The sequence below is a fragment of the Rhinopithecus bieti genome, unplaced genomic scaffold (assembly GCF_001698545.2).
Source record: "Rhinopithecus bieti isolate Rb0 unplaced genomic scaffold, ASM169854v2 scaffold_42745, whole genome shotgun sequence".
Taxonomy (NCBI): Eukaryota; Metazoa; Chordata; class Mammalia; order Primates; family Cercopithecidae; genus Rhinopithecus; species Rhinopithecus bieti.
Window position 1 is genome coordinate 2,342,050 of NW_016819184.1, and position 27,939 is coordinate 2,369,988.

Below are 27,939 nucleotides of genomic sequence, written 5' to 3' on the forward strand. Positions count from 1 at the left end.
ATATTTACAAGCATGAATACGCTGGGGACCGTACCTGAGTGGGAGAAGAGCCTCCCAGCTTCCTGGGCTCCACAGCAGCCTCCTCCTAGGCCAGGTTAGACGGGCAGAGGGGCACATCCTTATGGCTTCCACACGTCTGGCAGGAGCAGAGGTGAGAGCCATGTCCATTGAGAAGAGGACCTTCTGCCTTCCTTGTTTCTTGCCACCCCAGATCCAGCCAGGTAGGCCCTAGAGACAGCTCTCTATGTCCAGGCCTCTACAGCTAAATCACACACCCACTAACCAAAGCCCTCTCTTAAATTAGCAGCTGAAAAGAGGCCCACATGATCTGCAGCCCGAGAGCCCTGTGGGTTTGGTGATGGGGAAGCATTCAGCTGGGGCTCGGCTCAGCTCCTGTCTATCAGGACATACAGCCATGCCCGGGACACGGGCACTTCCCATCTGGGCTCCAGATCAGACACAATGAACAGAGAGGATTAAAAACAACGTTTGAGGAAGAGGTGCATATACAAATGTGTGTCACCAAGCGCTTTAACAAAGCAGAATAGAAACAGCAGAGTCTGTATTTTACAATCAAGGATGCAAACATAATATGTCAGACACCATGAGTCTTTTAAAATAACATTTTATTTTTCATTGTCAATGATTAACTTTTGAGTCTATTAGAAGAGTATCATGATTATAGTGAATAAAAAAATATAGATGAGAGAATACAAATATTAGGTTATACAAAGTTAGTTTTTTAAAAATCATTGTCCACCAAAATTTTCAGGACTTTGGAGTTCTGAAAAAAAAAATTTAATGTGTGTGTGTGTGTGTGTGTGTTTGTTTAACACTTCCAGCAGTTAAATGTTAAGAACGCATATGGAGAATCATTTGTGGACGCCTATTATAATAAACAGAAGGACCACAAAAATTAAAACAAGTTCTAAGAACCGTCATATATACACATTTCTGTACAGAATGAGGACAAAACAGTCCCCAATTAAAACCAGCACTTGTGGTGCACACATTCTTTTCAGAAAAGAACGAAAATTTATCTTCCTCTATGCACTTGTTTTCCATTTGATTCAGTATTTTAATGCTGCTTCCACCCCATAAATTAGTAAGTGTTCAGTAGCTGAGAAATATCCTAGTTTAAATTCTGCCAGAGGAAATCAGGAGCTTCCCCGGAAGGGCTGAACTTCATTGTCTGATGCAGGTGGGAGATACACCTCAACCAACGAAGTCACACCACCAGCTGGAACAAGGAGGGGCTGGATAAAACATCCCACGGCAGTGAGGAGGATTCCTATACATCGTCACCACACAGCTTCCCAAGAGTGAAGGCCTCGCCTCTCCTACTTGGCTGAGCTCAGGGCAACTGAGCTCTTTGCAAATGCAAGTCATTTGGCACAAAAAGAAAGAATGTTTGGGCAAGGCTCTGATTCTCTCAGAGGCCCCCAACTCTGATAACCACAGCGGCACATCCCGGGCCCACGCCCACCTCCCTGACCCACCCTGCTCCATGACACTAAAGGCCACTCACTCCATGGTGAGAACTGAACTCCTCTGAAGGAAAAGCAATTGCACGAAATGTTAACATCACAGGCCCAATGAGGTAAACAGCAGACTCAGGGGACACGGAAGGAGAGGACATGGAGACGGGGAGGGGCAGCGCACTCTTTCCAGACAGCCTTGCGATGTCACTGCACGATCCCGGAGTCCACCGATGTCTGCTTGCGAGTTGTCTTTGGAGGGGGAGGAGGCGGAGTTTTGCTGGGCAGTGGAGGTGGCAGATGCTAGAAAACATGAGGATGGGGAAGACGTTACATTCCTGATGTCCTGACAGAAAAGAAGCCGTCTCCAGGTGGGGTCTGACCTGGCACAGCCACTCAGCTGGAACCATCCTCTCCACGTGAGTTGGGCTCCACACTATCTGACTCGGGGCTGGCAGGTCTGCTAGGCTCAAGACTGGGCTGCTATGGGCCTGGGCCTTTCTGACACCTCTGAGCACTCTCCTACCGTGTGCACGGCCCCTGAGAGGTACCATTGCCCTTTGCATGGCCTTTTTAAATCTAGATGCTGTCGACCAAGTTATCCATCTATTGTCTAAGGGATAAACAAGTCCTTAGAGGCACTCTCCAGGGGTGAGATGAGAGACCTTCTTTTGCTGAGCTTCGGGCAAAGGTTAGCAAGCTTTTCCTGGAAAGGGCTAGATAGTAAATATTTCCAGCTTTTCGGCAGGCCACACGGTCTCTGTTGCAGCCACTCAACACTGCTGGTGTGGCCAAAAAGCGGGCATTGACGGTGTGTACAGAAAGGGGTGTGGCTGTGTTCCAAGAAAACTATTCACAGAAACAGGTGGCTGGTTGGCTGGCTTCAGCTCGTGGGCATAGGTCACTTGAGATTCACAAAAAAGAACATTAATTTCCAATGTGAAGGTAATAGCAAACCCCCTGCTGATGGGCCTGGCTGGAGTGTTATGACTGAGGGCAGCTGCACCCTATTGCTTTTGGGACCGTCATGCCCATCGCACACACTTGATGTGCAGGAGACGCTTTGGAAATATGGGTCGATCGAATAGGAAAATGGATGAATGAGTGAATACACGAATGAGCGAATACATGAGTCAGTGGATAAATGAAGAAATGAACAGGTGAGTAAGCAAAGAAATGAATGAAGAAGTGAATAGACCAGGGTAGGTGGGAGCATGCCACAGGCAGAGGAACCAGAATGAACGCACAGAACACTATCATCTAACTTAGGGTAAGGGTGGATTTTTAACAGCCTCTCAGTGTGGGTTTGCATTTAGCTGAATGTGAGAAAAGAGGTTTTCAAGGATAGACAGTGACGCAGTAGAGTCTCTCACTCATCGCCCAGATTTCCTCCTGATTCACAGACAAGTAAATACAAAAATGACCGAGTGCTTAACACAGACAGGAGAATACAGGTGGGAAAGTAAAACTGTTAAAGACATCCTATGAGTATATGACCTTATATTAAGGAAGGTAAAACAACAATTAAGTCTTTTTAAGGCTGGTTAGAACCGTTAAAAGAGACATCTATTTTGACGTCTGATGAAACTGTTTGTTTACATGTGAAAGCCACACTGATAGGCCAATGAGGAGCAGGTAAGGACCAGACTAACACAGCCTGATACCAACACAGCACTGCAGATGACCTCTGTGCCAAATATGAGCATGTCAAAAGCTTACCACCAATAAGCAAAATGATAGCTCAGATTACTGACGGGAAGAGCCATTTGGAAAGAAATGACAGCTTAGTGGCAACAACTAGAGACAGAGTTGCCTACAAGCCTGAGGCTGATCAATGAGAGTGACAGGAGGATATTGATCACACCCCCATCATGGCAGACGGATGATCATTATCCCAGAACAGCTCTCAGGGCCTGTGCAAAGGGAGGCACCCCAGGAAATGCAGCCGCTTCCGCCTAATGATGACATACTAACCAGCAGCGTGTCACCTGAGCATGCGCTCAGGCTGCAAGTAAATTAACAAGAAACAAAGAGGGAAGACACTTGGGTCATCAATCTAATTGAATTCACACCCCCTTTATAAATTGAGACAGAGCTAATCCATGTTATCCTTTACTTAATCAACTGTATGTGGCAGCGGTAACCCACAATGGTGTATCCAAGAAATTGAGACAATAAAATGTTACCCCAGAGTTGATTTGTAACAAGATGAGGAATTGGCTGTAGTTCTTAAGTTTAGAATTTTCCATTTACTAGTGTAGGGAGACTAGGGGGAACATTCCTGCCTTTCCAGTAAAATAAAGAGACGAAAACGTGACCAATTAACGTAGCTGTTAGGGAAACAATACGCCAAGCAACCCAGTATTCTTGCTAGACACCCCCGAATCTTGTTTTGCTCTCACAGTAGTTAGAAATGCCCAGGAAAGGTCAGGCTTCCATTTCTGCGGTGCAACAAACCATCCCAGCCTGCCAGAAAGCCCTCTTCACAGGGGAACCTGGTGCCTCTTCCAGGACCGGTTCCCCATCAAGGCGTCTCTAGGGAGAGGGAGCCTGTTTAAATGGCACTTGGGTCTCGGAAGCACAGTCTGCCTCTTTGATATTAAAGATGACTGCTTGTTAGTTTTCTGATCCAAAGGGAATGATGAAATACGTATGCTGTACACAAACACCCTCTCTCTTCCACTCCTCTTATAAGGGATGTAATGATCTTGCGGAACACGCCGGGAACAAGTCTCCATAAAAAAAGGAAAAGAAACAGCATGTGGGATTTATATTGTTTATTAAAGAAAAAAAAAAAAAACAAACCCATGTCTCACCATGATGAAAAAAACAGAGACACCCAACAATCTCCTGTTTTCAACGTTCTACAGGAGTTTTGCGGCCATATAATTACTTTACTGAGGCTGGATAGCAAAAAAATACGGCCAGCTGTCCAGATATGAAGAGGGATATTTTACTCTTCAGACTGCACTGATTTAATTGTCAAAGGCTGTGAATAACACGGCCCGGGGAGGGCTGAGCCTGGAAGCAGAAGTTCCCACCACGGTTGAGTCAATCACTGGCTCGCCTCCATCCCACTCATGCTGCCCTCCGCACACGCCTGGGCCTGACACGAGAGGATGGGGCTGGGACTCGCAGGGCTGAGTGACGCCCGACAGCATCCTTGAGAACCAGGAGAGGAATGGGGTGGATCTGAAAAGAATGTTTCTAGAACCGTCAACTGGTAACTGAGGTGCTTGTTTCAATGGCTTTTTATGACTCCGACTAATATGTACGGGCAGGCAGGCCCGGGGTCTGTTCGGCAAAAGGCACGTTGGGTGGGAAGAATTACTAAAACGGTTGCTGGGAGGTACCAGCTTCAGGGACTCACACCAAAGAAGGGTTCCAGCAGGTTGCTTAGGCTTACAAAGGCCAGTGCTGCCAGAGGAAGCCAGGCTAGCACCCCCGAGCTAGCACTGGGGAGGGCGCTCAGGGGTGGGGGCCCAGTGAGGGTGACTGTGCCCAGGAGCCAAACCTGGCTGTCCTCTGCAGTCTCTGTAAGGTGAGTGCCTGTCAACACCCAGGAGCTCCCAGCACCAGGTGAGGCTGCCTGGAGGAATGTTTGGAGATGAGAATGTTTGGAGATGAGCTTCTCCAGGGCCAAGCAGGTGTACAACAGGTGCCTGCCATACAGGGCGATACTGGCCAACCTCTTTAAAAAGTCAGACCTCTTGACAGAAAAGCTACTTCTCAAAAATCAAAATTTCATTAGAATTGCATTTCCAGTGGAATGATCTCCATGGTGATGATAAATAACCGTTGACAATCTTGGAATGTCTATCCTCTTCCTCTTTCTGAGGCATGATATCAAAACGTGCTTTTCGATGCAGTTATTGATAATGACACAGAGCCACAGATCTTACCCACCAGAGTCCTTACTGCTTTGATACCTTTTGCAAAATCAAATCCGGCCCATCATACATGGTTTTCCTCACGTGCTCACTAGCCCAAAGTAAACCTGCTAATATCTGGAATGAGGGACTCGTCCTACTTTGTGGAGGGGAAGTAATGAAAGGCCATGTTTCAGATTGCCGACTTACCCTCTGGTGTGGAGGTGGAGGTGGAGGTGTTGGCGAGCTCAGCAAGTCCTGGTTTTCCATCAAATTCCCGTAATCTGCCACGCTGCCTTTGAGAGGCAGAGGGGGTGGGACATCGGCCACGTCCGCCCCCGTCATGCCATTCAGCTCCAAGCCTGGAAAATCGGGATTTATTTAAAATCAGCCCAACTTCCCCATGGAGCCTGACTGCTCAGGGAGCTGCTCCACGTTCCCTCCCAGAGAGGCAGGCATGTTTGTCAACAGAGCAGATGAGGGCAGGGAGGGAGCGAACACAAAGGGTGGGACCCTCTCCTAATGGCAATGTTCTAGAAAGAGAATAGCAAGTATCACGTGACAACTAAAACCGGAGCATGAAGCAAGGCACAGAGCCACTGTAGAAAGGGTGACGTTCACCCCGGCCTCTTCTGTCCTGCCTTGGGCCCCCTCCCTCGGGCCCCCTGCCTCGGTGAAAGTTAAACAGCTGGGTGCCACAGGACTGTCTCTGCTGCTGCTGCTACTGCTTTCAAAGCCCAGCCAGGCCTCTACAGTCACCCCTGCAGTTATCACCTGGAGAGATTCGCTAAGCAAAGTCTAACACGGCAACCAGCCACCCAGCGTCCAATCTCTTTCCACAGGAACATCCACAGTCGTATGAAATGAAGTTATTAGCCGTAGCAGTTACTGTGGCTGTCGCTTTAAATAAGCCAAGGGGAAGTACAATGGATTTTTAAAGTAAACTGGAAAAAACAGTCGTTTTCACACGGAGGAATAATCGTTAAGACAGGATATTTTCTCAACCCTTGTTGAGACTCTTAAAATAATTTGTTTTCTTTTATATTAAAGAGAGAAAATTGACATTTTACTGATGAGTCTCTTTTGGAGTTTTCCCCTAGGATTCATCTCATGAAAAAATCCTTTTTTAGGAAAATGCATCCTAGGAAGGGCACAGTGTCAGCTTAGAGGGAAGCTCTGCCATGGGGCGGAGGGAAATAAGGCTTCGGTGGGTGACTGTCTTCATGATTGCTTCCAATTATTGTGGTAATATATACATGACATAAAATTTGCCATTTTAGCCATCTTTTAGGGGACAATTTGGTGGCATTAAGCACATCGGCCATGGTAGACAACCATCACCATGATGTATTTCTGAAACATTTCCATCACCCCAAATGGAATTCTGTACTCATTAAACAGTAACTCTCCATTCCTCCTTCCCTCCAGCTTCTAGTATCCTCTACTCTACTCTCTTTTTTTTTTTTCTTTTTTTTGAGATGGAGTCACGCTGTGTTGCCCAGGCGGGAGTGCAGTGGTGCGATCTCAGATCACTGCAACCTCCACCTCCCAGGTTCAAGTGATTCTCCTGCCGCAGCCTCCTGATTAGCTGGGATTATAGGTACACATCAACACACCCAGCTAATTTTGTATTTTCAGTAGAGACGGGGTTTTACCATGTTGACTGGCTGGTCTGGAACTCCTGACCTTAGCTGATCCACCCGCCTTGGACTCCCAAAGTGCTGGGATTACAGGCCTGAGCCACGCCTTTCTGTCTCTATGAACTAGCTTTAGATCTTTCATTTAGGCGGAGTCATACAATATTTGTCCCTTTGCGACTGATTTATTTCACTTGGTATCATGGTTCTGAGGTTCGTCCGTGCTGCAGCACGTGTCAGACCTTCACTCCTTTCTACAGCTGGGTAATATTCTATTGCACGGACATTTCTTTGGATGTACATTTTGTTAATCTGGCCATCAGTTGATGGACATTTGGCCTGTGTTTGCTTATTGGCTCTTGTGAAAAATACTGCTATGAATATTAAGTATCTGTTTGAGTCCCTGCCTTCAATTCTTTCGAGTACAGGCCTAGGAGCAGGACTGCCGGTTCATATTATATGTTTATTCTACACTGAACTTTGGAGGAACCACTAAATTGTTTTCTGCAGCAGCAGTGATGGTGCCTGTTTTCAATATTAAAATAGATTTTAAACACATTTTTAGACAGATCACGTAGTAATAGTGCAAGGATGTGAAGATGCACCCTCCAAAGACATATCCAGTGCCCAGAAAGCTCTCTGCCTACTCAATTAAACTCATGCATCCACTCCTGGAGCCGGCCTCCCCACCCACTGACAGTCTCCAAAATTATGACTGCTCCCCTTTCAGCAAGAGGAAAATCAGGAGCAGAGGACAATCACTCACTGCCTTGCACAACCCTCGCCACAGGGCATGGAGCTCTCCTGCCTGGAACCCCTCTCTGTGCCACAGGAAGGAGAGTGGGCTCCCCAGTTCTGCTGCCATCCTCCCCCCAGCACCTTCTTCCTGCCAAGATTTCTCCTCTCTGCTGGCTCTGAATCTAGTGGTGAAGAGCTGTCTACCACTTAGAGTAAGTTGAGTAGAGTCTTTCCAAAATGCAGACCTCTTAGGGCCACCCAGAACCTCAGAATGTGCCTTTTTTGGATTTAGGGTCTTTGCAGATATAATCAGCGAAGGATCTCAAGGTGAGATCATCCTGGATTTGCAGTGGACCCTATATCCAATGACTGCTGTCCTTCTAAGAGGAGAGGACACAGACAAGGAGGCCACGCGGAGACAGGGGCAGAGAGGGGAGTGATGTGGCCACAGCCAAGGAGGGCTAGGGACTGCTGGGAGCCACCAGAAGCTGGAGGGAGGCCTGGGACAGGCTCTCCCTTGGAGCCACCAGAGGGAACCAACTTGCTACCTCCTTGATTTCAGAGTTCTGGCCTCCAAAACCTTCAGAGAACAAATGTCTGCTGTTTGGAGCCACTAGTTTTGTGGCAACTTCTAGGGTAATTTAAACATTGGTCAAAACTAGAAAAATAAGCTGTGCCCTTAGCTGTTGCCAGCTGCCTGGAGGTGCTTCTCCAGTGCACAGTCCTAGACACAAGCAGGCCCACGGCCTCCTGCAGCTCTGTGTCCTGCGATGGGAAGTGGGGCAGTTCCACGTGCCTCACAGGTCCCCTCCACATGGACCCTGTGACAGACCCTGCACTTTCTGCCCCTCCAGCGCTGGAGACCTGGGCTCTGGTTTTTGGCCTGGTTTGCGAAAAGTCCAGACTCTACAGCCCGTTTCAAGGGACACTCCCAGGAAGCCAGGTGTTTATCTAAACTCCCACCCTCTGCTGCAAAGGGAGGCAGGAAGCGCTTCTAACCTCAGAGCCTTCAGCCAGGGGAAGTCACGGAGCTACAGCACGATACCTATGTGGGGACTGTTCCACTTACTTGACTGCATGCTGAAGCTGAGCTTGGCCCTTGGTGTAACCGGAGGAGGTGTTTGCTGGGAGGACGGTGACGAGGGGGACACTGAGAAGCGCCTTTCGCTTCCAATGACGTTGATCACCTGGCTCTTCGGTCGCTGGGGCCGCAGGGGACTTATCTACATTGAAAGGAAAGAGCGAGCACAGTTAGGGTCTGTTATGGGCCGAGTTGCATTTCCACCTAAATTCCTATGTTGAAGTCCTGACCCCCATTACCTTAGAATATGACCTTAACTGGAAATAGGGTCTTTGCAAATGATCAAGCTGAGGTGTGACCTGTTAGTGGGCAGATTGTAAGACATGAACAGGAAAGGTGGACGGGGGAGGAAACTCTGGAAAATCTCACGCCCCAGAGACCCCCCCAAAACACACATGCTAGGTGTGAGCAGAGGGCAGCGGAATACCTAGGCAGGAGGGAGTGCCCTGAAACACCCCATAGACACCCAGTAATTGCTCCCTCTGCAGCTAACCTGTTACAATGTAGCTGGCTACATGCTGATCAGGAGGGAAACAGGGAAAGGGGTTAATTCCTAAGAGATACACTTGCATAGGAAGTACAGATTTGACCGCAATACGACCTTCTTGGGGTGGCGGTAATGAGCAATGCTGCCATTAGGTAGGATTCCTATTGATCACTGAGCCCGAGTGTGCACATCAACTAGCAGCAAGGGTAAGTCCCACAAACCTGGGCGGGAACTAGGCAGGGAAAAGGTGGAGACTTAAGACAGCTGGGAAAATAGACAAAGACAAAGGGAGAGGCTTAAGACAGAGGTGGGAGCTTAAATCAGTCCAGTATAAAAACCACAACACAGAACTCCCAGGGGCTGCTCTCCACAGGGTCAGCCTGCTCCTCTCCTGGAGTCTACGCTACTTTTATTTCCTTAGTAAGACTACTTTACCTACTTTACTAATTGGTCTCTTGACTGAATTGTTTCCTCTAAGACTAAGAATCAAGAACCTGCACACTTCCCAGTAACAGGTCCTAATCCAATAGGACAGGTGACCTTATGAAAACGGGAAGTTTGGACATGGACACGTGTTCCATGGCAGAATTATTCCCAGGTGTGCTCAGCATGCTTTGGTCTCTTTGGTGTGTACCTGAAAGTCTAGGAACTGGCTGAAGGATTTTTGCTATTCCTTTCCTTTGCTTCTTCTCACATCCTAGGTCATTGCCGGGCAGGGATTCTTTTTTCTCTCCTTTTCAATGCATGTTTTCCTGCTCATCTCTGGTTTTCGGAGGCACTTGACTTTCCCCCACTGAAGCCCTTTCCCTGTTTGTTCCATCAGTAAGTTGTATGTATATATTTCTTACAGGTTGCTCATCAGGCTTTGGGGAACAGGAGCAGTGACAGAATACTCTGAGGCAGGAGTAATTAGAAAACTTATTAACCCAGCCAAGATGACTTCAGAGTTCTGGCCTCCAAAACCCTCCAAAACCTTGGAGTCAAGATTCTCCCCCAAGGAAGGGCAGGCAGGCGAGTGGGCAGCTTCGGCTTGGTGCTAGGTCTGGGGGCCTGGTGGATGGGCTGTGCTGGTTTGGGAGAGCAACAGAGCAGGTAGGCTTCAACGTCTGCCCCAGGAGGAGTCAGCCGAGCCAGGGCCAGTCTGGAGGTCACTGAGGCTGGAAGGAGGAAATGGGAACCAGGCTTGGGAGGAAGATTCAGGCCCTCTGGCAAATGAGTGACAGAGCCAGGCCAACAGGTCTATTTCCAGAACTACACCGTGCTGTCGGGGGAGCCAAGTGCCCAGGAGCTGCACCTCCTCTGAAGAAATGGCCTTGTTCCAGGCAGCAGAACTGCCGTGGGAAGTCGGGAAAGGCCGGGTGAAGTGCTGAGTCCTCTGAAGGCGAATGTGCTGGCAAGAGAGATTGGGGGTCTGCTAAGGTGCGTCTCCTGGCTTCCCTGCCTCCCAGGGCGGGCACATTCTGATTCAGAGAGCGTGAGGAGGCTGGCCTGCTGAGATGCAAATTGCAGCCTGGAGGCTCTGGCTGGAGAGGCTCAGCTAAAGGTCAGGAAATTGTTGATGATGCAAATCAAGTAGGAAACCAAACCCAGCCCCAGGGGTGAGGAGGGAAAACCTTGGCAGAAGCTGGGGTGCAGGGGAGGCCAGCATGGGGGAAGGGCAAGGAGGACACTACAGTAGGGGTAAGCCGGGGTGGGGGGTGGGGAGGGTGGCTGGTGGTGTCCCCAGGGAATGGGTTGCTGCTTCTGCTCCTGTGAACCTCCTCCCCACCTCCCCTGCTGCATGGCTGGTCACAGGCACGCAGTCGCCTGGTAGGAAACTTCAGGTGTCTGACTATCCTCACAGACCTTGCCAGCACCCGTCCCCTGGAGGAGGTGGCCTCTGTGTAGGCAGACAGGTCGCTGGGCTGGACCAAGAATAGGAAGCCTGTCCCCAGTGGGAGGTTCGGATTCCCTGCCTCCTGGTGCTGGAAGGCTCAAGCTGACACTGGGCCAGATGCTGAGAAGCCCCACCAGTGTTCTGTGCTCTGACCTTGGTGAGTTCCTGTGGATTTGCTGAGGGTGCTAGGGCCAACCGTGGGGAAGCAGCCCTTGTGGTGCTGCCCCTAGCCCTGCTGTCTGCAAGGATCCTAGAAGGATGCTTGGGCCACCACAGGCAGGGACAGAAAACGCACTGTGCTGGCTCTGTGCCTGTCACGTGTGTGCTTGTGTCTTTGGACTTTTCACACAAGTCAGGTGTGATCAATCCTGCCACTTGGCACAACTTCTCTGAGGCCTCCAATTTAGCATCTTAAAACGGAGCTTAAATTAAAATGTATGAAAGACTTGCATAGTGTCTGGCACTAAGTCATATTCAAAAATGCTTCTGTTCATTCCCCTACCCAGCTACGATGTTTTGAGACTTGAGAAATCTACCTGGGGCTTGAGAGAAGGAGACTTCAGCCAGCCTCTGGGGTGGTGGGCATCCCAACTTCTGAGAATAGCAGACAGAGCACGCTGTGTGGTCAGGACCCCCTCAATCTGCTGGAGGCTGAGCGTCTGGGTGCTTCGGGCCAGCCTCCAGCCAGTGCCCCCCGAGGCCTGACATCCTCGGCCACCCTCATGGGAATTCTCCAGCCTCGCTGCAGCCACAGGCCGCAGAGCAGCGCTGGCCTGCTGGATGTCAAGTCATGGCTGGGGGGTTTGCCTTCCACCTCTAGATAGCCAGGTAGCATGTGACTGCTTTCTGAGTGGCATGACGTATAGATAAAACGAACTTTCTGGGTTTTAAGTTACAAACAAGCGGTGCAGTATGTCTAACCCTCTAATCACAGCCTGCCGGCTGCCCAGGACTGAGACAAGCAAACACCCATCCATTTCCAGGGAGGGCAGCTCCAATCCTGACTTCGCCTTTGAAACTGACAGCCCACGAGAACCCCTTCTTCATTTTTGTTTCCACCTACAGCTAGCACTTTCAGAATCAAGTTCTCTCTGGAAGTGGGCTGCGCCTCATCTTTGGACTCACACTCTGATACAGCTTGTCCCCTCCAAATCTCATGTTGAAATGTTGGGGGTGCGGCCAGTGGGAGGTGTCTGGCTCATGGGAGCTCACCTCTCATGAAGGGCTTGGTGCTGTCCTTGCAGTAATAGGGGTAATGAGTGGGTTCTCATTCTATCAGTTCACGTGAGACCTAGTTATTTAAAAAAGCCTGGAACACGACCCCCTGCCCATACTCTCTTTCTTACCATGTGACATGTCTGCTCCCCTCCCCTGCCTTCGGCCAAGAATAAAAGCCTCCTAAGGCCTCACCAGAAGCCAAGCAGATGCTAGTGCCATGCTCATACAGTCTGCAGAACCATGAGCCAGATCAACCTCTTTTCTTCATAAATGACGCAGGCTCAGTTATTGCTTTACAGTAACACAAAACAGACGAACACAGACTCCCAATGTGGTGTACTTCTGGGAGGATCAGCTCTCAGGCCCAGCCCCAGGATGAGAGCCGGCTCCTCGGTTTCACCACCCTCACACGCTCACAACTGTGGAATGAACGAGACTCACTAGGACCTGTTTTTAAGGTCAGCTCAGCAGCACGGGTCACGTGAAGTCCCTGTAAGTCCTTGTGAAAGATGGCCAGGAGATGGAAAGGTGGAGCAGATGAGACAGAGCAGGTACCCCAGGAGCAGGTGCAGCTGCTGGGGCCTGGTGGGAAGAGGTCTTTGGATTCTAGTTCTGCTGATTTTCACACTTGGGCCATAACTAGCTTAGAGTTCCAGTCAACAAGGGGCGAAGAGAAGGCATTAGCGGACACGGAGGACTGTTTCCTGACAACAAAAGGACTCCTGCTCGTCTTCTGGGATATCAGGACATGTGTAGGAAACAAGTCCAACAGAGCCAGAGTGGCAGAGCCTAGCAGCAGAGCGGCCCTGCCCCAGGCCCTGCGGAAGCTGGACGAATGCTAAGCCCAGCTCTGCGGCTCTGGCTGTCCTACTGCCTTGGGACATTCGAGGTTAGGGGAGGAGGACCCCAGGTTTTTGAGTTGCTAATTTACAACAAGTGCAGTCAGAGCCCACGGTCAGCCCTGTTGGCTACAGGTGGGGCAAAGGTGGGTCCCTGAAGCTACTGCAGAGCGAGGAAAGCTACCCTGTCAGGTTACCGTTTCCGAAAGGATCACAGCCTCAGACTGCTGCAGGGAAATGTCGGTGGGTTTAAATTCTTTCTCAAATATCTCTTGATGTTTGCTGTTCCTTTTTTCCTTCTTCTTGTCCTTCTTCTCCTTCTCCAGGTCATCCTTGTCCAGCTTGTCCTGGGACCTGGAGTGCATTTTCTTGGGCAGGAGAGGCTCCAGAGCAAACCTAAAGGAAAGGTCAATGATGTCTTAATAGAAGAGCAATTGCTTTCCACCCCCAGACACGTGTAAAGTCACTCACAATCCATCGAAGACATTTACAAGGAAAGCAATGATTTAAAAGGGAGGCCAAGGGCGACTTCAGATACACAGTCACCAGATGCAAGGACTGTGTTTCAATCCCAACACAGACAAACTGTGAAAAAGATACAACACTTAGCACCATAGGGCAAATGTGACGTCTGACCTGATTTTGATGATGACATTAAGGAACTGTCCATTTACGATGGGAGGATGGTATTTAGGGTATATTTCAAAAGGGGAACCCTTGTCTTTTAGAGATTTATATAGAAATATTCTGTCTATTTTTTAATGGGGAAAAATGGACATCAATGCAAAGAAATGTCTGCTACCTTAATCCTGAGCAAGGCTCTATGATTACAGATAGATGGTTGTTTCCAGGTGAAAGCACTTTGCACGGCTCGGTCAGAAGCAAGCCAGGGCCAGCTCACAGGTGCCCTGAGGTTTCCAGCTGGCAACTGAGCTGGAGACAGAAGACCTGCATTCTAGCTCTGCCACTTGTGGGTGACTCTTGATGTCCTCGTAACCTCTGGCAGCTGTTTCACTTATAAAAGGGTATAAAGACACCACCACCCTTCTGCCTACCCCACAGTTGCTGTAAAAACACATTCGTGGTTACGCCATGGAGTAAATGCATCTTAGGCTAGTTTCTAAGGCATGTACCAAAAGCTTAGTGTGCATGCACATCCACACACGATTGTGATTTGTCACTCCAACACAAGATTGGCGTGTCCATCCTGTTTCTGGTCCTAGAAGTCTTATCAGGAGGTGGAAGAAACTGATCCAATTCTAAGACTGGAGTCTCATCCCTAGAAGCTCCTGCTGTGGGGAGGAGTCAGGAGAGATGGTTGAATGGATGAAGGCATGGGCCCGCCTGAAAAACCGTATAGCATAACTCACATGGAAGGCAGGGCTGTTACTAGGATCTTATATTTTCAAAATATAGCCTGCTCTTTGGAGCTCTGAGTCCTCACAGCAACTTCCAAACCTGACTTCCTTGACTGCCTGGAGAAGAAATTGGCTTTTTCAAGGGAAGCATGATTTCAAGAGAAGAAAATTTAGCCGGCCAGTCATATTTTCATCCTAGCTCTAGTTTCTCTTACATGTATTTCTGAATGGGACGCTTGGAAGGAAGCCACTGTTCTCATTTAGAAGGCCATTGCAGGGCCGGGCGTGGTGGCTCATGCCTGTAATCCCAGCACTTGGGGAGGCTGAGGCGGGCAGATCATTTGAGCTCAGGAGTTCGAGACCAGCCTGACCAACATAGAAAGATCCTGTCTCTACAAAACATACAAGAATTAGCCAGCCATGGTGGTGTGCACCTATAGCCCCACCTACTCAGGAGGCTGAGGTGGTAGGATGGCTTGAGCCTGGGAGGCAGAAATTGCAGTGAACCGAGATTGTGCCATTGTAGAGCTTGGGTGACAGAGTCAGATCCTGTCTCAAAAAAAAAAAAAAAAAAAAAAAAGAAGACGGCCATTGCAACAATCTTGCTCCCCACTGATGTGCTCACTGTTGATTTCCAGGTTGTGTGTCCCATATTGGGGAGTCAATTGAACCAGGAAGGGAAGGATCATTCGCAAAACTGAGCTTAAATCCGCTAAAGATGCAGACTGCCCAGAGCAGGGACCACCACCTACTCTTTGCTTCTCCCATCTAATGTGGCTGTGCAGTAGGATGTATTGCAGGAACATACACTATGTAAACAGTAATGGTATTAAATCTAAGCACTTCATCAATAGCTGTTAACGTCTCCATAAGACAGATAACAGGATATGATGTGCCTCTGAATGGAAGAACACACAAGTACCTATGAAGTCATCCCTAAATCAAATCTGAATCTGATTAAATCGCTAGATTCAACTACCAATATGCAGGGAATATGGAGAATCGAGACACGAATTAAACAATGCAATAGGGCATGCTATCAGCAAAGTCCTGATGGTGGGGACCATGACAAGATATGCAACCCAGGATTTCCCACAAATAAACTACAAGGGAGAAAAGGGGACTGAAAGAGACCTAAAGAGATAACATCCACAAAGTGCGAGGTGCAAGGTGAGGACCTTATTTGGATTTTGCTTTAAACAAACTAAAAAAAAGACATGACAATGGAAAATTAACACTAATATATTATTATAATAATATGGAATTCCTGTCAATATTTTTGGTGTGAAATGAGCTATATTACTATAGTTTATATAATATAACCTAGTTATGGTTTTAAACAAGAGTTCATACCTTTTAGAAATTCATATTGAAATAGCTATAGATAAAATGATATGATATTTGAGATCTGCTGGAAAATATGATTGATACAGATTGAAAAAAAAGATTGGTTAAAACCCGATAATTGTCAAGACCGGCTGTGGGGCATGGGGGCCTCATTATACTATTCAGCCCACTTTGTATATATCTGAAATTTTTCTTTTTTTCTGAGACAGAGTCTCACTCTGTTGCCCAGGCTGAAGTGCAGGGGTGCAATCACGGCTCACTACAGCCTCAACCTCCCCAGGCTCAGGTGATCCTCCCACCTCAGCCTCCCAAGTAGCTGAGACTATAGGCATGCACCACCACACCCAGCTAATTTTTATATTTTTTGTAGAGATGGGGTTTTGTTACGTTGCCCAGGCTGGTCTTCAACTCCAGAGCTCGAGCAATCCACCTGGCCTCAGCCTCCCAAAGTGCTGGGATTTTAGGCATGTGCCACTGGACTCAGCTTTGAAATTTTTCTATAATAAAAAATGATTGATAAAATATACCAGTATTGACTTAGATCATTAAGGCATTTTGGGACATCTGGACTTTTCATACTGGATCTATAATACATCCATAACCATTAGGTGTGAAATATTTTATTTATTATAAGCAACAACCAAACATTTCATGATTTTATTCTAGGTTTAGCAGAACTTGAGATAATGCAGGTAAGAAAAGGATTAGTAGATGCTGTTTAGCTCAGGGAGAAGACCCCAGTTGTGAAATCCTGATGCTTGTATGAAGAACCCAGAGAAAGGCAGGTGGAGTTTTAAATTTTCACATTATGAGAAGCAACTGCCTACAGGATGAACTTTATTCTGCACATAACCTGTGACATTTGAGACCAAAGCCTCATTTTCTCCACATTAGTTAGCTAGCAAAGGGTGGTAACCCCAAGAATGAACACAAATCTGGACTGTAATAAAGATGCCTTCCAGTTAAAGGTTAAACAAATGCCTTCTGGGGAACAGCTGGCAGCCCGAGTTCACATGTGCAATTCACTGCTCTTCTCTCTAAAACCTCCCCATCAATTTCCACCCCAACCCCTATGTTCCTAGAAATATAAAGACCTTTTCATAACTAGCTTGGGGATTTTCTCGGGGAGAAGTTGAATTAAATTTTGTTAGCAATCTTGCTGTAAGTGACAAGCACACATGATTTAAATACCTCTAAATTGAGAATTTCCATATGGACTTGGCCTTATAAATATCAGATGCTGATAAAAATTACTGTAAAGAAAAAATGTGGAGATAGTTTGCAATTATCCATCGGGCACATCAGTCGTTGGCAACAAAGGGCAGAGTTGAGCCGACCCTTGGGGTTCTCTGGAAGTTTGTGTTTGTGTGTTGAAGGGGCCAGATGCCTGTGGGTTTGATGGGGTGATGGACTGTAAACCAAATGGGATTGGACACACAAAGAACTGTGCACATCGGCAGTAAAACAATGAGAGGTTCTTCTGTGTTGTTGAAATTGCATGCAGCATTTTTTTCTTTTTGTAGAAGAACAAACTTTACATGCTTGCCACTCAAAAATACAAAAAAAATACCAATGTTGCAGTTCTCTTTGCAATAATCTGAGCTAATGCAAGAGCCACAGTGTGTGCTCAATAAATGTTAACTATTGGGTACTCAAGAGCAAAAATGCAGCTCCGAAGTGGCCCTGTAGAAAGAAGGTGGCCCATGGGTACTTAGAATAGTCAAAATCATAGTGATAGAGAGTGGACATTGGCCGGGCTCGGTGACTCACAACTGTAATCCCAGCACTTTGGGAGGCCGAGGCGGGCAGATCACAAGGTTGGGAGATCGAGACCATCCTGGCTAACACGGTGAAACCCCGACTCTACTAAAAATACAAAGAATTAGCCAGGCGTGGTGGCAGGTGCCTGTAGTCCCAGGCTACTTGGGAAGCTGAGGCAAAATAATTGCTTGAACCTGGGAGGCGGAGGTCGCTGTGAGCCGAGATTGTGCCAGTGCACTCAGCCTGGAGAGGGGGACTCCTTTAAAAAAAAAAAAAGAAAGTAGACATTGTCAGGGTGTCAGGGGTGCGGGGAAAGGAGAATGCGAAGCTAGTGTTTAATTGGTATGGGAGGTAAAATGTGGGGAATTGTTCAGTGGGTACAGAGTTTCAGTCTGGCAAGATTAAAGACTTCTGGAGGTGGATGGTGGTGATGGCTGCACAGCAGTGTGAACCTACTGAATCCCACCGAACTGTTCACTTTAAAATGGTTACGATCGCTTGAGCTTGGGAAGTGGGGGCTGCAGTGAGCTGTGATTCCACCATTGCACTCCAGCCTGGGTGGCAGAGTGAGAGTCTGCCTCAAAAACAAAATTTTTAAAAAGGATAATATGCCTTTTATTTTCCAGAGTTGTCCTAAAAAGTAGGGACAGATGGTCATTCTCAGAAGTACTCACTTAAACACCATTTCCCTTTAAAAGGTAATAAACCTCACCAGAAACAAAATAAATGAAAATTTGCTCTCCAAAAAAATGAGGAAGGGAGGAAAAAAAAAAGAAGGTGGCCCAGCCATCCATCATGAAAGCCTGATTCTGTGACAGTTGGCTTGGCAGAATGGTGTCACGGGTGGACAGTGCAGGTTGTGTCATGCTCACACCACACCAGCTCCTGCCTGGGCATGACCCTGGAGGTGAACAGGAGATGAAAAGTACAAAGTGCTTGGCCAGCAGGGAATGCACCTTGCTTCTTCCCAGGGGTATCCAATCTTTTGGCTTCCCTGAGTCACTTTAGAAGAATTGTCCTGGGCCACACATGAAATACACTAACACTAACAATAGCTGATGAGCTATATATATGAAAAAAAGAAGTCACAAAAACAATCTCCTATTGTTTTAAGGGAGTTTATGGATTGGTGTTGGGCCACATTCAAAGCCATCCTGGGCTGCATGTGGGCCGTGGGCCGTGGGTTGGATAAGCCTGTTCTAAGCCGTGCTGAAGAGGACTGAACACTCACTGGAGGTTCTAAATTAGATGAAAACTTTACCCAAAGTGGTACCCGAAGAGAGGATGCTTTTCTTAACAACTCACAAGACCTCAAAGTAATACTGGGCACTATGGTCAGAAAGTCTTGGAGGTTCTCAGTTTCAAAGATAATATTGATGGACACAAAATCCCCAGTTGTAAGAAAATAAACCCAGGGCCCTGGGTGGCTCCTTCCAGATCCCCCAAGCCCTCGCTGCTCAGCCCAGCCCTGCTGTGAGCTTGACTCACCCGTCGGAGCCTGGCCTGGAAGGGGTGCTGTCCGATGAGAGGGAAGAGACAGAGGCCACAGACAGAGGCCGGGATGAGGAAGGCATCGTGAAGGACCGCACCATGGACCGGGGGCGGCTGCCTCTTCTATCATCCAGACTTGAGGGCTGAGAGCGAGAAAGAGAGAGAGAAGCAGACTTGTTTGATGCCTGTGCCTGCCATGGTCAGACTCCTGAGACAAAGTGATCTTAGCAGTGTGGAATCGAGACCATCATCGTTTAGACTTCTGTAAACAGTACATGTTCTTGTTCTGAGTGGAAGACAAAAACAATGATTATTTTGGAGTATTTTAAAACCTAACCCAATACTGTGAAAGCATCGGAAGGAACCTTCTTAGCCTTTTAATACTCAATGCAGTTTTCTTCAAAGACCGCAACGTGTCAATACATTCCAAAGCCACAGGAGAATGTGCCGACCAGAAAGTTTAATGCAGAGTAACACCTAGAGAGTGATTAAAGAGGCTTTCGATCTTTAGATGAATTTTGTATATCTCTGCATGTTGATAAGACTATACAGGCCATCAAAATGCATGAATCCATAATAACTGACCTCCTGTAGACAAAAATAAGATGCTCCTGCTGCCTAATTAAAAGTACGTTTCCTTTCTGCAAGTGACTGATGCCGTGGAGTAGATGAAACCACCGCTGACGTCGCTAAAGCTTCTCCCACGTGCGAGGTAGTGAACTAGTGATGCATTGTGCCAAAAAAAAAAAAAAAAAAAGGATCTCTAGACGGACTTTTCCATCTTCTTCTTGACATATTACTGAAACAAGTGTCCTTGAAATATAGCATGTGTCAACATCTAATAAGCTAGAAAATTCTAGTGTACCTGCACCCCAAGCCAGATGTTGGCACATCTGGGACTGCAGCTGCTGCACAAGGACTTTCCTTTAACCTGAGGATGTGGAAACTAAATTTCTGTAGGGCACTTCCTCTCTGTGTGGCGTTGACTTCCCCACGCTGCAACGCCACCCCACCCATCTCATTCAGCCAATCACCTACAGAAGACCTGCTATGGACCATGGTTCCAGCCCTCCAAAGCCAGAAGCGGTAGATTACAGGTAATATTCATATAACACCACTTCCCCATCTGAAAAGTGGGCCTTTTTCTTAAATATGTGATCCCCAATAAAAAAGCATTTGATGTGTAAACTATCTCTTTAATAATAAAAACTTCAAAATCGTAAAAGGGCAGGAATTGGCCCACATTTCTGTAAAGCGGTGGTCCCCAACTTTTTTGGCACCAGGAACCAGTTTCATGGAAGACAGACAGATTTTCCACAGACTGGCAGGGGTGGCTTCAGGATGAAACTGTTCCACTTCAGATCATCAGGCATTAGATTCTCAGAAGGAGTGTGCAACCCAGATCCCTCACACGCACAGTTCACAATGGGGTTCATACTCCCATGAGAATCTAATGCCGCCGCTGATCTGACAGGAGGCAGAGCTCAAACAGTAATGTTCCCTCACCCGCCGCTCACCTCCAGCTGTGGGCCCAGTTCCTAACAGGCCACAGACTGGTACCAGTCCACTGCCTGGGCTGGGGCCCCCTGCTGCAAAGGACCAGGTAAGCATTTTAGGTTTGCAGGACATACGGTCTCTGTGGAAACTACCACACGCCACCACGACAGCACAAAAGCAGCCACAGACAATACAGAAATGAATGAGCATGGCCCACCTGCCAATAAAACTTTATTTACACAACCAGGCTGGGGGCCACAGTTTGCTGACCACTGGCTCCGAGTGACGTGCAGCTGGGATGTGCCAGCAGAGAGGAACTGGTCAGTCTTGGACTGACCAGGCACCAATGATGGTACCAGGGGATAGCTCCATGGAGATGTTCATTGTAATTACTCTGCCTTTAGAAGAAACTAAAAGGGAAATGGTTGCTTGGGGATTATCCCCAGTTGTGAAAACCTTACCCCATACTTAATCTCAGAAGGTGACCTCAGGTCTTGGCTGAGATGTGTGAGTATGGATTTCAAGGAATAAAGGAAGGGGGTTGGCAGGAGGATGACTCCCACCAGGAAGGACAGAGGTTACTCTCGGGGTCCCATATTTGCAGGGCACTCCCTGGGTGCAACCATGGATTCTCCTGGGTGGTGTGACTCATAATTCCTTCTTGATTGAGCAGAGCCTCTAGAAATCAAGACATCAGGGCTTTACTTTTGTTTCATCTGATGCAATTAGAGTCTCACCCAGTCCTGGCAGGTGTGACTCCAGGGCCAGACACTGACTGAAAGCAGGGCTGGTGGGTAGGAGTTGGGGATATTGGAACTAGGCTAGAATTGTGGCCCTGGCACTGACGGTGTGACCCTCCATAAAACCCGGAGCCACTCCGAGCCTCAGCTTCCTCCTGAGCACACAGGCAACAGTCCTTCCCGCCCAGAGGGCCAGCGTTAGGACTAAATGAAATGATGCCAGGGACACCCACAGGGCTCACTACCCTGATGGCTGCTGCTGTCTTCACGGCCTAAGCAAACACTCATTCCAGTTCTCTGACCAGGAGCGACCCCCTGGCCCTGCCTAAAGACCCTGAGTTTTACATCTCTGTCTCCCTCCCAGCTGAGTTGTAACGTCCCACCTTGAGCCAGCCACAGGTGTTTACTGCCCAGAATCTTGGATGGGAATGGGCTGGGTTGAGGGGGTTGGCTGAACTTAATCACAGGGACCAGTGCTGTACAAGGAAAGGGGAGAAGCAGGCACACTTCATCGTGATCTGGAATGTCCCTTTCCAGATGCTATACAAATGCCAGTTACAGCCTGAAAACCCACAGAGGGCGACACATTGTCCCTTGCGGAGGGCAGGTTGGGGAGGAGGGGCTGGGGGGCGGGCAGGAGATGGGCAGGCCCAGCAGGGAGGGTGCAAGTGTGGTGTTAGAATCTTGGCCGGCCCTCAGAGGCCACAAGACTGAAGGACACAGCTGCACCGTCAGCTCTGCGTCTGAAACAGAACCCTGGTTCCTGGCTGTTCTTGTAGGCCATGCCATACTGCTTCTCTTCCCAATGGAACAGGTGAAGCTAAATGCTCCTGCTGAGGCAGGAGCTATCAGCTCCACTTCCCAGTCAACACCCCTCCCAGCAGCCTCTGAGGAACCCCGGGGTCCCATGGATCCCAGTTAAGAGAACTACTGAGATGGGTCCCCTTGGGAGCTGTGGAGGGATGGTGAGAGGAGAAATCCTGGAAGCTGGGGGCCAGGTCAGGGGCCAACTGTGATGGCAAAGATGGTGGGGTGAACCCCAGCACCACCAGGGGATACTGCGGCTAGAACTAACTTGAGGGAGGAAGGGTGACTCCTGGGTCTCTCCCGGGTCTGGGTGGCCAGTGGGTGTTGTGACAGTAGGTGGGGAGGGAAGACGGGGACGGTGGCATGTTGGGGTTATGGCTCTCCATGGTGTTTGGAGTGATGAGGTGGACGGGAGTAGAGAGAGTGCCGAACCAGGATCAATTTCCCTGCTCCTAATCGGACTTGAAGAGGTAGATGAAGATTTGGTAAGAAACCTAAAGCTCTTTTTCACAAGCCTGAAGGCCAACACACATGCCTCCTGCACGCTGTGGGCCGGTGAGGGCGCGGGGGTCAATGCCGAACCTGGCACTGTGGGCAGGTGAGGGCACATGGCTCAGTGTCGCACGTGGCGCTGTGGGCCAGTGAGGGCACGGGGCTCAATGTCGAACATGGAAGATGCTCATGGGCCCATCCCCAGCGCCCTGCACGCCTCGCTCCCTAAAGGTCAGGAGAAGCTGAGCTGCAGAGCTGTCATCCAGGGAACGGCAGCTCCTTGGAGCCTCAGGACTGGAAAGATGAGAGCCAAGGCAGGGTGGCAGAGGGGCCTGGGTATCGAGAAGTCAGAGGGCGTCCACATCTTCTCTTGCTATGGCTTAAGCTGGCTCAGAAACATTGACAAAATGGTTTACGTCCTTTCTATGGGATTATTTTTAAATTTTAAAATCCATCTTTTTGCAAACAGGGTGATACTAGATGGCTTTTCAAAGTGCTCTGAGATGCTTGCAAGTTTCCAAAGTAGGTAAGACAGGAAAGGCACATCCCAGACTACTTTTTATTGCCACATTTCTCAGGGAAGGACGGGGGACCTGCAGTCCGCTTGCCTGCCCAAAGGATGCTTGCAGAGCCTGCTGTTGGGGTCGAAGGATGGAGCAGGACTCTGCAAGGTGGGCCCGGGGAACAAAGTATCCCAGGGTGGAAAATGCAACCTTCATTCTGTAAAAGCCTCTCCCACCCCTAGGAGGGGCGCCCCAGCTGGCGCTACAGAGAAGGGTGGGGAGTTTGCTGGAGAAGGTGCTGTCTCACGATGTGCTGGAAATAAGCTCCAGCCAAGGACACAAAGCACCACAATCCACACGGCACCCCAATTCACACAGTACCCCAATCCACACGGCACCGCAATCCACACGGCACCCCATTCCACACGGCACTGCAATCCACACGGCACCCCAATCCACAAGGCACCGCAATCCACACGGCACCCCAATCCACACGGCACCCCAATCCACACGGCACCCCATTCCACATGGCACCGCAATGCACACGGCACCCAATCCACACGGCACCCTACCTTCCTGCCCTTGCTTTCTCCACCTGTGCCCAAAGCAAACACACTCAGAACTCATGAACCGTGGCAGAGAAAGGGATGTGCAGGATGTCTGGTGAGCCAGACAGCTTTTCTGTGATTTTGAAATATACATTAAATGACTGAGAAAAGAGGAAGTTTTTCACTTAGGAAGAAAATGTCAAGATTTCACAAGCGTTTGTTTCTTAGAAAGAATTAATACAGGCATCAACTTTGAAAGAGATGTGCCGTGACGCACTCCGAAACGCTTCTTGCCACTCAGCGCTGATCGTAATGAGTTGCATGCTCTGAAGCTATCAAGCACTACTCTAGCATCCTGACTTGCACAAAGGGTCCTCCAGCCCAGCCTTGAAGGAGAGCGTCTTGATTGCCATGCCCGTTCACCTGCAGCAGCTCACGAAGGGCTGGCAGTTCCAGACTCCCACCTGCTGAGTTTGCAACCTCAGAGCAGCAGTTGTGTTATGTTGGCTTTGTTGGGTTCAAGCCCTGCTGGGCCTGGGACCCTCTCATCTGATGGACACCAGGCCCTAGGCTTGGAGGCACCAAGGTTCAGTCATGCCCGGCAGAGGCGGGGAGACTGGGAGGGCATGCAGTGTGATCATAGCCAAATTACCTTCTCTCAGGTGTTGTCCAGGTCTCACATGCATTTCCTACCATGTGGGAAAGAGGCGGAGAAGCTCTGTGGTGCCAAATGTTAGCTCTTAGAGTAGGGGCTAAAAGCACAGACCCGGGAGGTACATGGATGGGGCTTGAACTATGGGTCTGCCACGCGCTAGGGTGTAACTAGTTACATTCCCATGTCCCCATTTCCTTGACTGTAAAATGGGGATGACTGCAGTGCCTGCTTCACAGAGTATGAGGCAGATTAAGCAACTGAGTATCTATATAGCACTTAAGAAGGTCCCTGGCATGTGGGAAGCAGTAAATTAGTGTTTGCTTATTGAGATCAATGTGTGAAAGAAAAGAGGGTTCAACAGAGAGCAGCTGAGAACTTCAGGGACTGGTGGACAGGCTGCCCTGGGCCAAGAAAAAAGCCAAAATGGCATACCCCACTCGACACCTGGTCTTCAAGGAGCAGAGGAAAGTGCTGTATGTTATCTGGGAGAAGCAGTGCGACTTCCCACAGCTCGCCTTCCTTTTGCAGGGGAGTTGAAGCCCTGTGCACACCCCCTCAGTGCCAGCAGGCATGGAATTCCAGTAGACAGAAGACAGCTTCCTGCTTCTCTGTGCCACATTGCCCCCCATCCCTGAACAGTGGGGAGTGGGGACCCTTTGCTGTGCCTGGTGTCTCCACAGTTCCTGAGCAGAGAGTGTAGGCCCCGCAAAGCTCCCAGAGGCTGAGGAAAGCTGGGAGCAGCAGTCTGAGCTCCAGGGCAGGGCAGCACTCTGACTCACGGTGCCTGGCTGTACCCCCACATCTGCTAAGGCATGGCTCCTGGGGACGGTCTCAAGTGGGCTGTAAGACTGAACTGTAAGGCTTTTGCATCATTAAAACTCACAAGCTGCTCTCTACCCTGCTCCTGATGCCAGCCTCTTCTCAGAAACCTTCCAGAAACTCATCGCCAAAGCTCAGTTCTGCCCTTCATCCCAAGCAGAGCCTCCTGCCCCAGCCTGGCATCCCTCATTCTTGGAGGTTGGATGCCTTTCCATGTCTACTCCGAATTTTCTTTTCTGCCCAAAGCATGCCTGTGTCTGCACTGGCCCCTGGCCTGCCATTCAAACGCCTGCCTCTCAGCCTTTGTTGAGGAAGTTCCTTTCTCCAGGCAGTGTCTTCTTGATCTCCTCCCCTGACCACATCTGGCTTATCCTCCTTGGTCTAGATCAATTACCCCTTCCTACAACAGGTAAATCTTTGCTAATAATTTCACACTGCAGACATCCGTCACTTCTCCCCTGATGGCCATGATCCTCCGACATCAACTTTGGGCTGGGCCACCTCTGTCACGGGCCACGATGAGTGCTGTTGCCCTGTGGATGACCGAACCCTTTGTATTATATGACTGTAGGTGTGCGCTGTCAACCAGCTGAGTTGCCTGGGCGCTGTGAGATTTCTCCATTGCTCAACAACAATAAGGTTGGACTGTGTTCACAGCAGGTGAGGGGGCATTTGGCAATCAAGGAAATTCATGAATGTTTCTTCGCCCTGGCATTTCCGGTTATTGAAAGGAGGTTGCTGAGTTGCTGGTAGACAGACTGTCCAAGGGGGCTGAGCTCCCTCACATCCCACTTCCTAAGCAGGCACCGTGTGCACATGTGAGTTCCTCTGCTCTGGGAGCTTGTCCCAGTTCAACAGTGGGAGGCCCAGACACCCACTCTCCTGCAGTACTACCCATACGACCCTCTTACCATGATTCGGATGCCATACTCTTTCTCCACTTTTTCCTTCAGCTGTTTGAAACAGGCCTCCATCCTCTCGTGGAACGGCCTCAGTGCCTCCGTGACTTTGTCTCCATGGATTCTGATCCCTTCGGCCAGAAAAGGAATCTGGAAAATACAGAGGTTGACATTCCTTACTTCTTGGATAATGATCTAGGAAGAGCCACGCACACCTGGGGAAAGGGGAACTGGCAAAATGATCTGCTTTGGTTTCCAAATCAAACCAGCGGATTCAGTTCACCAGCAGGCACATTACCACCAAAGACCAAAATGGTTACATGAAAACCATTCGTGTTCTGAATCGACTAGGTCCAGTGTGGTGCGCCCTACACCATGGCTACTCAATCAATTTCCCAGAATAGACTTCTTTTTTTTTTTTTTTTGAGACGGAGTCTCGCTCTGTTGCCCAAGCTGGAGTGCAGTGGCACGATCTCGGCTCACTGTAAGCTCCGCCTTCCAGGTTCACACCATTCTCCTGCCTCAGCCTCCCGAGTAGCTGGGGCTACAGGCACCTGCCACCTCGCTCGCCTGGCTAGTTTTTTTGTATTTTTTTAGTAGAGACGGGGTTTCACTGTGTTAGCCAGGATGGTCTCGATCTCCTGACCTCGTGATCTGCCCGTCTCGGCCTCCCACAGTGCTGGGATTACAGGCTTGAGCCACCGTGCCCAGCCCAGAATAGACTTAATCTGTGCTTTTCACTTGAGTTTGAGAAGAGCTGCACCTTGAATTTGTTTAGATGTAACCTGTTCTATTAACAAAGGGTCATGTCAGAGTGCAAACATTTTTTAGCTAAGAATATTGCCGTTACGAGAACGCTATTCCAAAAGGTAATTACATGTGATCTATAGTCCTGAAAAATACTCCTTTTTTGGAAGGGAAAACCAAATTTATTCTTCTTTTAAACTAAAAATAATCGCTTCTCTGCCAACACTGCTGTCACAAAATATCCATGCCAACACTTCACTTCCGAGAGTGGAGATGAAGCTGACCTTTAAAAACGTTCTAAGAGAGACATTTTCATTCTCCCAGCTGCAGAGACCCACCAGAGTTGCTGCTGTTGGGGGTGGGAGAAGCAAAAGTCTTCCTTTAGTTCCTGGTCTCTGCTTCCCGCCAGGGCTCGGACTCAGTTAGACATTCTTCCATGTAATCAAGCTAAGAGGCTTCCTCTCAATAATTTATAATTAAATCAAAATACTGATTAAAAACAGATTTTCCTAATAGGACAGAACACCAATCTAAATGAGCAGATTTATTAGTATGAACGATAATAAGTACACAATTGAATTTCATGTGAGCAAATTCAAGAAATCTTATCAAGATGAATCAACGCATCAAATGTATTTGGTTACCATTTATAGCACGCAGCTGTTGCCTCTCTTGATGCTCCAGGAAAGGAGGGAGTAGCAGTGCTCTCCTCGCTCACAGCCCTCCTAGCCTGCTTGGAGGTTGCACCGACACAAAAGTTTGTTTTGTTGACAGCTGGGCCCAAACGCTAGGCACACGTCAGGCCTTTCTGGCCAGTTATCACCGAAACGACAGCATGCAGGAGAGATTTCAAAATACACGGGTTGTTTTAATATTCCCTATGAATTACTCGTGCAGATGGCAGCTTCCCCGGGGCTAGCCGCGGTTTACTCAGGGCCAGCAGTAGAAAATGCTCACTGTCAGCCTTCTGCCTCCTGAGTTCCGCCTTGGGGGATGACGCAGGCAGACTGGGACAACTTTTGGCGGGATGTCGAATGTGTTGTGTCTCTCTC

At 48.8% G+C, this 27,939-nt stretch overlaps 1 protein-coding gene across 4 annotated transcripts in view; it reads right to left on the minus strand.

Moving 5' to 3' along the window:
* Positions 1 to 608: 608 nt before the first annotated feature.
* Positions 609 to 27,939, minus strand: part of DOCK1 (dedicator of cytokinesis 1) — a 487,728-nt gene continuing 460,397 nt past the window's right edge. For 2 of the 4 annotated variants that reach the window (XM_017858668.1, XM_017858667.1), the window contains exons 45-50: positions 26,153 to 26,290; positions 19,178 to 19,323; positions 13,421 to 13,619; positions 8,792 to 8,945; positions 5,558 to 5,709; positions 609 to 1,781 (exon numbers count right to left, since the gene is read on the minus strand). In XM_017858668.1, coding sequence (XP_017714157.1) covers positions 1,686 to 1,781; positions 5,558 to 5,709; positions 8,792 to 8,945; positions 13,421 to 13,619; positions 19,178 to 19,323; positions 26,153 to 26,290 — 885 coding nt within the window. In that variant the 3' untranslated portion in view covers positions 609 to 1,685. The remainder of the gene's footprint in view (positions 1,782 to 5,557; positions 5,710 to 8,791; positions 8,946 to 13,420; positions 13,620 to 19,177; positions 19,324 to 26,152; positions 26,291 to 27,939) is intronic. The other 2 variants (XM_017858670.1, XM_017858669.1) reach the window with 2 other exon arrangements.